This window comes from Alternaria viburni, assembly GCF_023758015.1.
Source record: "Alternaria viburni strain BMP 2772 chromosome Unknown scaffold_10, whole genome shotgun sequence".
Lineage (NCBI taxonomy): Eukaryota > Fungi > Ascomycota > Dothideomycetes > Pleosporales > Pleosporaceae > Alternaria > Alternaria viburni.
The window spans coordinates 931,855-944,731 of record NW_026055779.1 but is presented as its reverse complement, the minus strand read 5'-3'; the positions used below and the strand labels follow the sequence as shown (position 1 = coordinate 944,731).

General features: G+C 54.7%; 5 protein-coding genes across 5 annotated transcripts; 2 read left to right on the top strand and 3 right to left on the bottom strand.

Annotated features, from left to right (window-relative positions):
- Window positions 1-272: 272 nt before the first annotated feature.
- J4E79_005590 (uncharacterized protein) lies at window positions 273-2,219 on the top strand (the record flags this gene model as incomplete). Its single annotated transcript, XM_049354468.1, has 2 exons — window positions 273-891; window positions 1,249-2,219. The coding sequence occupies 2 exons, from the start codon at window positions 273-275 to the stop codon at window positions 2,217-2,219; spliced, it is 1,590 nt and encodes a 529-aa protein (XP_049211333.1).
- A 359-nt stretch (window positions 2,220-2,578) lies between these two features.
- J4E79_005589 (uncharacterized protein) lies at window positions 2,579-5,792 on the bottom strand (the record flags this gene model as incomplete). Its single annotated transcript, XM_049354467.1, has 3 exons — window positions 2,579-5,372; window positions 5,428-5,643; window positions 5,698-5,792. The coding sequence occupies 3 exons, from the start codon at window positions 5,790-5,792 to the stop codon at window positions 2,579-2,581; spliced, it is 3,105 nt and encodes a 1,034-aa protein (XP_049211332.1).
- Window positions 5,793-6,150: 358 nt separating this feature from the next.
- On the top strand, window positions 6,151-7,854 carry J4E79_005588 (uncharacterized protein; the record flags this gene model as incomplete). The annotated part of the gene is made up of 3 exons (XM_049354466.1): window positions 6,151-6,318; window positions 6,403-6,778; window positions 7,046-7,854. The coding sequence occupies 3 exons, from the start codon at window positions 6,151-6,153 to the stop codon at window positions 7,852-7,854; spliced, it is 1,353 nt and encodes a 450-aa protein (XP_049211331.1).
- Window positions 7,855-8,077: 223 nt separating this feature from the next.
- J4E79_005587 (uncharacterized protein) lies at window positions 8,078-9,811 on the bottom strand (the record flags this gene model as incomplete). Its single annotated transcript, XM_049354465.1, has 1 exon — window positions 8,078-9,811. One exon carries the CDS (start codon window positions 9,809-9,811, stop codon window positions 8,078-8,080), a length of 1,734 nt encoding a protein of 577 aa, XP_049211330.1.
- Window positions 9,812-10,103: 292 nt separating this feature from the next.
- J4E79_005586 (uncharacterized protein) lies at window positions 10,104-12,105 on the bottom strand (the record flags this gene model as incomplete). Its single annotated transcript, XM_049354464.1, has 2 exons — window positions 10,104-11,311; window positions 11,361-12,105. The coding sequence occupies 2 exons, from the start codon at window positions 12,103-12,105 to the stop codon at window positions 10,104-10,106; spliced, it is 1,953 nt and encodes a 650-aa protein (XP_049211329.1).
- Window positions 12,106-12,877: the final 772 nt, after the last annotated feature.

Genomic DNA, 12,877 nt, shown 5'->3' with positions numbered 1-12,877 from the left:
CTATACACGTCCAGCACAGCCCCACGAGGTCACGCGGGTGATTGGCTCGCTTCTCTGCTCCCAGCTTATCGGATATCCAGATGCCATCACAGCCAACAACATCAGGAAGGAGCAAACAGTCCGTGCCACCGTTGACGTCAATTATAGGGGGAAATAAATGAGAGGAAAGCGACGCGTAATCCGCGAAGTTCAGCAGCCTCTCCCGGCAACGATGTTGAGCCATGCACCCAACGCGAGCCGTCGCAAACTGCTAGCAAGTTCAGCGCCCAAGCATGTATTCCCAGCTCGACGCGTCCCGGAAAGAAATACGTCTACTCCATGTTCACCCGGGGGCCTGGGATGATGATATCGAATGCCATCTCGAGACTGCCTCGCTGAACGACAACCCAAAATTCTACGCGATCTCGTATGTTTGGGGCGACCCAACGATAACGTTACCCATCAGGATCGATGGCGAGACGCTGGAGATAACACAGAATCTGCGCAATGGGCTGCAACGATTGCGGAGAACGGATGAGGCCTTGATCATCTACGCAGATGCAGCCTGCATCAACCAGTCAGACCTCAACGAGCGTTCTGAACAAGTACAGCTTATGGGCGAAATATACAGTTTGGCGGAAGAAACGTTCATCTGGCTCGGCTACGGACGCAGCCCGCGAGCACCCTTCAAACGACCGGCCACCGTCGACTGGACTGGAGATGAAAGAGACGTCACAACCGTGGATGCCTACTTCAAGCAGAGCAAGATCCGAGATGGTGGAAGAGAAGAGCAAAAGGAGGCAGAGGACGTACTCGGCTTCTTCGTTTACATACGAATCTGTGGCATGGACAAGCACGTAGGCGAAATCCCCTTCTTCACTGTAGAGAACGGGCGGCTGCTTCGCAAGGAGGGTTGGTCAGCAGTCATTCGAGCTACGAAGACGTGGATTTCCAATCCATGGTGGTATCGAATCTGGGTTGTACAAGAGACGGTGCTTGCTCGACGGGCCACGGTGGTTTACTGCAACAATACCATGCCATGGGATACGCTCATAGAGGCAGTTCAGTCAATAACCAGACACTCTAAAGGCTGTTGCAGAAGCCTTAGCTTATCGCTGCCGACAAACGGCAGGTTGGCTTGGAGTCAATTGTCATTCGCTGTGCACACCGGCGCGGTAGCCCTCCAGAAGCTTAGACAGCGAGGCAAAAGACTGTGTCTGAGTCAAGTTATGCGTCTAGTACACCTGCACGAAGCGACGAATATCAGAGACAATGTGTTCGGTGTACTAGGCCTCGTCACAGACTGGCAAGGTACATCGCCCATTATCCCTGACTACAGTCTCTCTCCGAAAGAAGTCTTCATTCAAGCGACCATCAGGGATATACGCGGTACCCATTCGTTGGGTGCATTGATGGGTAGAACCATGGCCGGCGTATCAGGCATACCATCTTGGGTCGTGGAAATCAGCCCGAAAACGCCAACACAGTACGCAGTCGCACAGCTCAAAGTACATCGCTCAGCACTATATTCAGCGGCGGGCGGAACGGCAGCCCACATCGAGAGAAGGAAAGATGTACTCACGGTAGACGCTTTCGAGCCACGCCAGACAATATCACAAGTCTCACAGATATTACACACGGAGCGTCTCACGTGGAGAAACATCATAGACACCCTTGAAACGTGCTATCGCATGATCGAAGCGGAGAAGGAAAACGTCTTCCGCGCTTTGGGAAACCAGTCGTTGGAAGAAGCGCTCTGGCGTGTCTTGACGACTGACTGCTGGGAACCGCTTTCGTCGAACCCCGCTGCTTCGTCCAAAGACTCTTCGCGAGAAAACAAATCACAGAGATTCGGCAATACGGATGTCACGCGCTTGGGACGGAACTTGCAGACTTGGTGTCAAGCTCGAGCCACTAATCCTGATGCCGCGGGAAGCCTACATGGCGACGATCTTAGCGACGATCGCTTTTTCTATGAGTCGTGGTTTACGTCGGGCTTTGATCGGAGGTTCTTTGTCACGACAGATGGTTATATGGGTGTAGGCCCACCGGAGATGCTTCCGGGTGACTCTGTCGCTATTTTGTTGGGAGGACGCGTACCGTTCTGCCTCCGAGCAGCTGAGGATGGGACTAAAGGTCACTATACGCTCGTCGGAGATACGTATGTGCATGGCTTGATGGATGGAGAAGGCGTTCCGGCGAATTGGAAGGAGCATGTCGTTAAGATACACCTCCATTGAAAAGACTTCAATTTAAACAAGTTTGCCCTCCGACACGTAAACTTTTCCTGCAGTTGTAAAGTGCACGACACCTAGGATGTGTTGAGATAGAGTACAACATACTGACAGTGAATAGTCGAATAATTTGAAAACAACATGGACCCTGTTGAAGTGACGTGTAATAAACATACCAACACTCGACTCATCAGTCGAAGCGGTATCATGAAAATGCCCAGATATCTAAGCGTACACTCCCCTGAGCACAAATGTAGTAAACTCCAAACAATACCGTGTCGCTCATACAGAAGAAAGCGGAAACAGCCTTTTGCAACCTCACCAACGCCATGCAGCAAGGGCTTTACAAACACATACTACTACATCTAACTACCACCTTCAGCGATGGCCTTGAGCAGACCGCCGACATAGTTCCGGAGAGTAAGATTATGGCTCGCTGTAAAGGCAATCTGGTCTCGCAGCGGAGCAAAGATGCGAGGCACCCATCCTGCGTTCTTGGCTTCTTCTTCCTCCTTCTCTTCGTTCTCTCGTCTTTGTTCCGCTGCCGCATCGCTGAGGCGTGGCTTCTTGCCGCCGGCTGTGGCTCGTCTGGCGGCTTCGGGGCTTCCTTCACTGGCACTGAACGTCCGCTTGTGGGCTGGGGAGGATGGTGAGGTAATGTCGGTGACAGTGGTTGGGGGCGGGATCTTGTTGAGCTGCCGAGCAAGGTTGCGAAGGACAAGAACAGAGGACAGAGGGAGGCCGGCGGCATCATTGGTATCGTCAGTCGCCGTATTGTAGTAGCGGAAGTTGGGTGCTGATTGTGCTCCTGCTGCATCCTCTCGGCCACCGTATCTGCTTGCAGAGCTGGTCGATGAACTTTGGTGTCGCCCACCCATACCCAAGCTACCCAGCCCGACCGGTTGTCCAAACTGCGGCTGGAAGTTCTCATGTCGTGCTTGTGCGGAAGAAGTCAAGGGCCGTGACTCTGAAGGCGTGCGGTTGTGTTTCGCGTGGATGGCCTGCTTGATACTCGTATCAGGCAAATGCGTCTTGACATGCTGTCCAGCCTCGAACGCGGATTCCGTGCCGTCAGGCGAGAATCGAGTGCAGCCGCCCCAGTGACAGTAGTATTTCGTCGCTTCTGGGGTGTCGCCGTTCTCGATATTGACAATGTCCTTGATGTCCAGCTTTGGCTCAAGCAGCCACTGTCCGGTTTCCTGGTCGCGGGGAACTTGGAGATGGACACTGACCACGTGTTCCCACATAGAGCGTGCTCCAGAAGCGAACTCACCGCACTCGATGTTAGCTGTCGAATGTTTCGAGTCGGCGTGGCCGTTCAGGAGGCTCGGTGGATGCCAGCAGCAGCGCATGTACGGCCTCTTTGTGCTTGGGTCAACTGGTACGGATCGTGGCCGTATGCCTCTTATGGTATACTTTGGCTGCCCACCCACGGTCAACACCTGAGCGGAGGCGCCACCGAACGTCGTCGATACATTCGTGATGAAGTCCTTAGCTGGCATCAGCGCCTTGAAAGAAGCCGGATTATTCGTCATGTGTTCTGAGAAGGCTGCGTTGTAGGCAGACCAGAGCTGGATCTGAGTAATCTCGCCAGTAGCATCCTCTTCGAAACACGTCTTGAGCCATTGCGAGCTACGCTCTGGCTCATCAAGCGTCACAAGATGATCTATGATTGCAGACGAAAGCTTAGGCGCATTCTCTGGAGGTGCAGAGGTCTTTGCCGTCTTGGCGGCACTCCTTCGTTCTTCGTATGCAATTGCACCGTATTGTAACAAGCGTACCAGTTGCTTCGCCACTCCTTCAATGTCAACTTCGTGTACAAGCGTCTCAACGTTGTCGGGGAAACCAGTGAAGAGATAGAGGAAGTCCAGGCATGCTATGCGCAGATCCTCGTCTTCTACTAGCAGCCAGTCGCAGATTGACTTGAGGGTCTTGACTGGCACGTCAGAGAGCTTGTTTGTAGCCTCCAGGTTCATTGCTATCCGGGCGAGTGCTCTCAGCGATGTGATAATGCGGCCACGGTCGTCGGAATCCACTTGGGCGAGCAAAGAGCGATACAGCGGGCTTTGCGAGTCCAGTATCCAGTACTTTGTCAGCTGCTCGGCAATCTCTAGGGCGTAATGCTGTAGCTCCACGATAGTGGAGTGGCGGGGCAGGTTGAGTGCGATAACGATCATGTCTTGGATGGATGGCACAGAGGCCGCGAAGATGGCATTCTCTTTCAGCATCACCATGTTCCGGATGATGAGCGCAGCCTCGTTGATCATGGTGAGTGCCTTTGCGGATTGCTCGGGTAGGAGGTTGTCGTGCATGTCGAGTGGGCGGAGAGATTTGATGCGCTGCAACAGGTCGCGGGTGCCGGTCAGTCCGTTCAGGGTTTGCGGCTGAGAAAAGTCCTCCTCGACGTATGAGATGTCCCAGTTCACATCGAAGAACAATGTGGACACGTCAATGACCTTGGCGATGAGTGCATCTGCGAGCCCCGGGAACTGATCGAAGCGGTACTTGTCTCCTCGCTCGTGCGAGATCTTGACCAGGTGGTGGAGTGCGTATGCCTCCTCCTCAGGCTCCTTTGACCGCAGCGCATTCAAAGCGCGGATGTATATGCTGGGCCCTGAGAAGCCGGTACCGGGCAGCATCATGCCCTTGAGCGGCACCGGCCTGTTCTTCTTGTTGAGAATGTACTTCTTGCGCGACTGTATGTAGGTATCGAGGGAGTTGGACGGGGTAACGACGGGCTTCATGGTGGCTGGTACGGCGGTCCGTGGCTCGTAGTTCGCGATCGTCATGGCTGCGCCGCTGGTGCCGTAGCCGTTGGCTTGCGACGAAGTCAGATGGCCTGTCGATTGGCGCGTCTGTCGGGTTGAAGACTCGGGCTGGAAGAGCACTCGCTGCGGCGGCGCATGGCGGAGGGACCTCGTCGACCGCCCGAGGCTACCAGGCTCGTCCACGTCCATCTTATCGTCTTTGGGTGTCTTCTCGACGTCGTCTTCGGAATCGCTGTCTTCCTCTCCCCTTAGTCGTTCGGCCTCTCTATTGCTGGTTGGGAAGAAGTTGTCGACGGTCCGGTTGAGCAGGTCTCCGCCCTTTGCAGACACGTTCTCGAGGATTTCGGGCGGCGGGGGTTCGCGCTTGTGAACGGTGGATATTTCGTAGGCGCTAGAGCAGGCGTCAGCAGTGGTAGGCGCAAAGTTGTCTTTCACGATTCACGTACGCAAGGTTCTTGTAGTAGGCCGTCTTCACCAAAAAGGCCTGGGTTGTGATGCTGGGGCTCTTGGGCAGAAACTCAGTCGCGATTTTGCGCCACGCAAGCTTGTTGTTTTTGGTATCTGAAACCCTATCGTACCCTCCCTCTTCATTAACGCGTTTGTAGAGTCGCAACAGGTCAATGTGCCGGCTCCCGACCTTGGGTTCGCGGTCCAGGACAGTGCTACACGTCGGGTCAATATGCGCTCATTGCGGCGAGACAAAGAACAAAACCCACCCGCGCTTTTCGTGGTATTCGACCAAGGTGTTCAGGAAGTCTTCATGTTCTTGGGTGCGCTCGACAGATTGTTCCTCTGGTTTGTTTGGGGCCATGGTGCGGCTGTCGCATTTACTCGGGACTGCTCGGGCACGGGGCGCGACGCATGCGTGGATTCAGCTGTGTGCCAGGCGCAATGGTGGATCTGCTCGTGAATGCGCGGCGCGCGTCGTTCGCGATGATGGATGGGCGAACACCAGAACTCCAGACTGCACCAGCTCCCTCGCGTTGATTCGCACGGACCACATCATGTGACTGCGGTGCGGTCGCGACTTCCTTCGACCATCTCTCACATCCTCAACACATAGATGCGCGACCTCGGCGTTTTTCCAAGACGACAACGTTCATCGCACAAATGCCATCAGATGGCAGCTGATTGATCTCGACTAACAAACAGCATTGCTAACAATCATCATGCTATCCCTTCCACTCCAGACTCTGTCAACAGCACAGGACACCGACGCCAGCGAGCAGAGGTTCAACTGGCAGAAAGAGACCAATGACCTCACACTCATCATCGACAGCTATGGTGCGCGCGGGGGTCTTCAGCTCATGAAACTGTGTCAAGGCTCGCAGGTTCGGGTACGACGCATCATAACTAATTACCCACCCACTCAGTTTGGAAACCCGCTTCAAACGATGTGCTAGCTAACCGTTGGATGACAGCAAACCATCGAAATCGAGAGACTGATCAACGAAGGCAATCACATTACGCGTCTGAGTGAAGAGCGCGGAGTGCAGGTGCAGCCCGACCACCTACACATATCCGCCATTGTGCGCTGCCCTCTGCTCGCTATCAAATGGCAGATTGCCAACGACAAGATCAGGCGCATCCAGATGAGGTTCAAGTCAGACAAAGACTTCGATACCGCGTTCAGCCACCTCCTTCATCTCGGTCTCTACATGGGCGGCCAAAAGGCAGTCCCGTCTCAGCCAAGGTCTACGGCTCAGCCACCATCGCCAGCGCGAGGAGGATCGTCTTCCCGGCCAAGGTTAACTGCTGTTGCGTACCCTCAAATGCCTAATATGAGCCCTGCTATAGGTGGACCATCATGCCCTCCTTCACGACTGGCGGAGATCTCTAGTCGACCGTCCACTAGCTATGACTTCGCTGCTTCCTTGAATCATCAACTACCCACAGCATCATATACCCGTCCAGTTTCTGCCACGACAGGCTATACTAGAGAAGCGGGTGGTGTGCCGGCACCATTCTCAGGTCCTCTTGCTCCTCCAGTAGTGTTCACTCGTCCTACCTCAGCAACGTCGGATATCTTAGGACGCTCGCATGTTGACTCTTCATATACGTCAGACAAGCACATTCCGGACCTGCAAGAACCTCATCGTACGTCTACGGAGCGACCGGACACTGCTATGCTGTTCAACCGCCCTGGTAGTGCAAGTCGTCCCGGTACTGCGGATCGTCCGGGCAGCACTGAGATACTACCACCGAGACGCGAGCTTCCTTTCCCACGCTTATCTTCGCCGCGCTCCTCCGGTAGCGACAGCGTGCGGCCCTCTACTGGCACAATGGGGCCTCCTCCTCTACCAGCACGCGTAGCCAGTAACCGACCTGGTTCCAGCCGAAGCGCAACCAGCAAGGAGATCGAACTCCCACCTCTGCCCCAACCCACTGTCATCAGCAAGACCGCACGTGGAAAGCAACCAATGCAACAGCCTCCTCGCACACCGAACCAAGACCAGTACATTCCTGCACGCGCAAAGACATCTCCACATGGCGGCATCGAGAATCAGTCACCGTTGACATCGTCTCCAATCTCCTCTCCGTTATCTTTCAATCGGTCAAGTTTCAGCGCAATCCCGACACCGCAACCTCTCGGCGAACGAAGTAATGCTGCACAGAATCTTCACTATAGAATGTCGTATAGTGATCTCGACACCCCACCCACATCTGTTGCTGGTCACCGTCGTGTGAGCGTGTCAAATCCAGGTGCTACTGTGAGTGTGAATGAAAACGACCAGCTGGCGACATATGCGATGCAGTCTGACGAGGGACGCAGAGCAGCGCTCAACGAATTCGTCTACCGCCACCTGGAAAGCGACGACTTCCTCACGCTGGTCCAAGACATGGAGGCGACTTGGGCGAGAGTTGTGATGTGAATGCAATGAGAGGACTGCTGGCCAAGGGAATCTAGCAATGACTTTATGAAGGAAGGAGAATCTCGTCGAGACTGTTCAAGAGGACGTAGTGAAGAGTATGGAAAAGGGCGCGACGGTATCTCATAAGCATCAACACGTTCTGTTGTTTCAAACGCTTTCGTAGTTCCGAGATAGTAATACTGTCAACAGATGATGAGAATTGAATCCCTCGTCTCGCATCTACTCAATGCCTGCTCCCCTGCTCACCAACAACGTACCCCCTCGCAATTCCACTCCTCCCCTCTTCCATCTTAGCCGCCCCTTTCCCACCAGCCCCCTCTTCTCCATCTTCAGCATCCCGGTAATCCGTACCCAGACCCTGCCATGTCCTATTCGAGCGCAAGTACTCTGCACCAGGCGACGCGACGCCCCCCACAGCCGCAATATCGCCATTCGCCCGTTTCGTCAGTGCCGAACTAGACGACGACGTCGTTGCATTGCCGTTAACGGTTTTCGTCGCGCCGCTCGAGCGCATAGGTCTTGCATGCGAAACATAGCGCCCAGTCCTGAGGTCAAATTCCGGAGGCGCAGATTCCTCTTCAGAATCGTAATCGCCATTTGCATTTGCTTCTCCGTCCTGCCCACTGCCCACCTCTTCCTGTGCTTCCTCTGTGCTTTCTTTCACATCCCCCTCCCCCTCATCCAAAACCTTCTGAAAGTCGCCCTCCCACCTCCCCGTCCAAACCCTTTCCTCATCCCCCATCAACGCCACCTTGAGCTCCCACGGCGTAATCATCGGCCGCCAAAACTCCCTGCTCTCAATCAAACTGCTCTCCCAACACCCTATCACCACCCACCCCCCGACCTCGCTGAAATTAGCCACCTTGGCTGCATTCACTTTGCCCACGACAAAGGTGTAATATTTCTTGCCTGCAGCCGTGATCTGCCGTTGGACGTGCGAAAGGATGTGCATGTAGTTCTTTACGGAGAGTGTATTGATCAAGATGCCGAAGATGGGGGTTGTGGAGAGGGAGGTCAGGAGGGCGTAGCGGCGCATGAGGGTTTGGTGGGTGCGGGCTAGGGAGGCGGTGGGTGGGGTGGCGGAGGGGGTGTCTGTGGGGTAGATGTGTATTGAGGCGACGCGCGAGGAGAGGGTGAGGAGGAGGGAGGTTGGCGGGTCGGAGATGTGGAAGAGGGCGTAGTCGTGGAGGGCTTCGTCTGTTTCTGTTGTGTTTGGTGGTATCGTTCGGTTTGGAAGCGGCGACGATGGATTGTGTACAATTTCTGTGGCGTGGATGTGCGTGTAACCGGCTTCTTGGAGGCGTGCGTGGAGCGGGGGGATGTGGTGCGAGTATGGTATGTCGGCCATGAGGATGATCTTTGCGTCTTTCTCTGGATATGTTTCTTGGAATGTTGCGATTACGGGGTCGAGGTCTAGCGGTCGTTCGGTAAAGACATATACGACTGGTAGTCTTGAAGGAGGCGAGAGACATGAGCGGCCATAGTGTACGACAACGTCCGCATCGACGTGCTCTGCTGCAACCTCGTCTACACAGCACGCGCCATATGATGTGTCGCCCAGTATAAACAGACTCTCGTCTTTGCTCCCCTTCTCACTGATTGCCGCCTTCTCCAAGCCCGCGCTGATCTCTTCCACGCCTGTTGTCCCATTTGTATGTCCATTGTCCTCTTGCACCCCATCCCGCGCCTTCCTCGCCTTACCCAGCCCCCGACTCAGCTGCTCATACACTCTCGGCGCATCAGTGAGCATGTGATCTGGGAACTGCAACGCAATCCTCTTCCATCTCCCTTCGCGAATTTCTCTGACCGTCCGCTCAATCTCGTATGTGAGCGTGATCTGCTCATCGGAAAGTCTGGGGAGACTAGACGTGTCTACGGCGGGTGTGGGGTCTTCGAAGATGTGCGTGTCGGGCGTAGAGAGTACGGGCGCGCCTGAGAGCGACGGAACGGCGGCCATTGTGTGTGGTGATTGCGGAAGAGCGGCGTTGAGTGCGCGAAGCGTGGCGGGGTTGTAACTTTTTTTGACGGGCGCGCAACTGGCGGGGCACGCCTCGGTGATGCAGGGACGGGCGGCGCCGAAGAGCCGCAATGCATGGTATGGTAATGTCGCACGTGTGATAGGTGAATGGCAATGGAGCGTTCGGTATACGTGTATTGACTCAATTACTATCTACAAAAGAGAGGTGGTATCATATTTCAACCGCGCTGAATCCAATCCCTATGTCGCCAAAAGCAAACTAGAAAATATCTCACATCATCAAGTATCCAGACACGGCCGCTGCCAGAGCAAGACCGAGGACATTGGGAACGAACTTTCCTACACCGCTGTCGTCGTCGCCGTTGTTTGTAGTGGCGAGCTGACCAACGATCAACTCCGGTGTGTATGGCTGCGAAGTCTCGATTGTGGTGCCGTTCCAGCAGTAGTCTGTGAAGCACTGCTGGCACACTTGTGGGATCGCCTCGCCGTTGCGCTCCAAACTCCTAGAAAGGATAGCGCATCCGACGCAAGTAGGCCAGTTTGAAGCACCCTCACGTGTGGAGTTTGCTTGGGTGACAACGTCGTAGCCGTTCTCGATCATGCCGTTGCGCTCTGAGATGCTGTAGTCGAGCTTGTTGAAGGTGGAGGTGTTGGACCAGAAGACGTAGGGGGCGTTGGGGAGGTAGACGACGAGAGGAGGGATGTTGTCGCCCTCAGTAACGTTGCTGCTGTTGCAACCGAAGAAAGCGGGGCGGCTGTTGAAACCTAGGGCAACGAAAGTGTCCTGGCCGGGGATGTAAGGGAATGATGTCCTGTTCATGAGAGTGCCGCTTGCACGCTCGTAGGTCGCAACCAGAGAAGTACCGTTGGGCCAGTTCTGCGACGGGTCGTCCTCCTCGACTGTGTCACCAGAGGAGTCGATAGCAAAGACGACATCGACCTGGCGTACTGGCTGAATGACCGGGTTGAAGGGAATGTTCTGGCCATCCTCACCACCGTCCACGAGAGTAAGACGCTCCCTGTCAGCACTGGGGTTCGTCTCGTTGTGGTAACGGAAGAAAGGGTTGGGCGAGTAGTCGGCAATATCGTCGCCATCTTCACCGATACCCTTGAGGATGTTCGATACGAAGTTCACCAGGATCTGGGGCACATCCTGGATGGTGTTCAGTGTAAGGAAGATCTGGTTGAACAAGGAGCTGCTGGTTCCCATGACGAAACCCAGGTTGTCGAATCCCTCAACGCAGCCCTGGTCTTGTGCAAGTTCACCTTCGCTGAAGTTGGAACCGATGTACTTCAGAGGAGCAAAGCCGTAGGTTGTAGGGTCGAATGAGCCCATTTCGAACGGGTTGAACTCGAAGTTGGTGGCGTTCAAAGAGATGATCAAGTCTCCGGGCGAACGCTCATCTGCGACGAGAATAGGCATCGGTGCATTTCCAGACGAGAAGTCTTGGTCGTCCTGGATGGAAGAGAAGGTGTAGGCTATTGGGGTTAGCTTGTGGACTTAAAAAGGATCTGGGGGTAAACATACCTGGGGCTCCATCGCTGGCGTTGATGAGCTGGAAAGAAAGACCGCGGCCGTAAACATCGGTAATCGACGTATTGAAGTCACCAGCTGGCGAATCACTCTTGTCCTTGACCGTGCTGACCAAGTTGTCGTAGTACTGCGCAGTCGAGAGCAGCTGGATTCCCTTCGTAGGAGGTCCTTTGAACAGCGAGTTCTGGAATTGCCAAATTGCCGAGTCCTCGCCCTTGTTGATGATTGCCTCAACTGAGGTAAAGTTGTTGGCGTAGATGCTGCCAATCATCCAGCCTCCTCCCGATAGTGCGGAAACATATGTGGATGCCTGCAAGATTCCTCCCAGATGTCCTGCACTCGTCGAGTTTGTTGTCCGACTGTCAAACGCCGCCAGAGCACCCGCACCGTTCAGCAGGGCGCGGTATCCTCCACCAGAGAACGAGATCGCGATGTTCGGCAGGGCGGTCGTGTTGTCGCGGTGGTTACTGATATATTGACCAACGTCGAAGCCCTCAATGTTGACGCGTTCGAGGAACTCGCGCATAGGATCGATCGTGTTCGGCCTCCTCTTCTGGAGCCATTCTGTCTCTTGCTGGGAGAGTTTGTCGGCGGATCGAATGCTCGGGCGCGTGGACGGGCAGTTGACTTCTGCGGGCGCGTAGCCATTGGGAGCCTGGGGCGAGGCACGCTTCAGGACATCCAAGCCATTGGGAGGTACGACTCTAGCTTCCCGAGGAACAACCGCAGATGCTGTCATGCGTCAGCTGGGTCCCTGCAGGAACACAAGGAGGCGCATCACTTACAGGTCGCTAAACTAGTCAATGCCGAAGCAGACAACACAGAAGAATACTTCATCCTAACGAATGAATGTAAAGAAAGGAGGGGTGTGAAGGCTGAGAAGACGCGAAATGAATCGCGAACAAATGCGGAATCATGGCAATGTTAAATGATGCGCTCCATGCTGACGGGAGGCTGCGGAATGACCCACACTGCACAGGCGGCTATGCTCCTGGCTCCAACGCACCAAACGCCCGGAAGAGCTAGGAGGATCTGACCTCATAGGCGTGCTACTAGGCGTGCCACTTGTCGTGGCTGAAGGCCCTGACGATCAAACTTTATTTTTAGTCCCATCTCTTCTCGTCGAGGTTTTGTCCGTGTTTGGTTTGTAAAGTGCTGTCGCATGCCCGCCTGAATCACCAGGCCCTCAGCCATCATCGGTCCTTGACACATCTTCATCGTTTGCAGCAGTTGCTAGCTGACACCGCCTTTCTGCGGTAAGGCTCTGGTCAGCGGGCACCGTTGTGGCGCGTCATCTCCCGTGAGTGGCTGGCGCTCATTTCGAAACAATACGCTTTCGGCACTCGGCAAGCTGCCGGTACGAAGGGTGTGTTACTTTCTCCATGTTTGAGATGTCGAGACAAGCGTTTGGCGCAAAGTAACTACCGCTGCCCTGTTGTTATGCGATAAACAATGTCGTCATCTTCGTTGGGCCTTGATCGCAACTATTGCCGTCCATAGCGCGTCGCGTC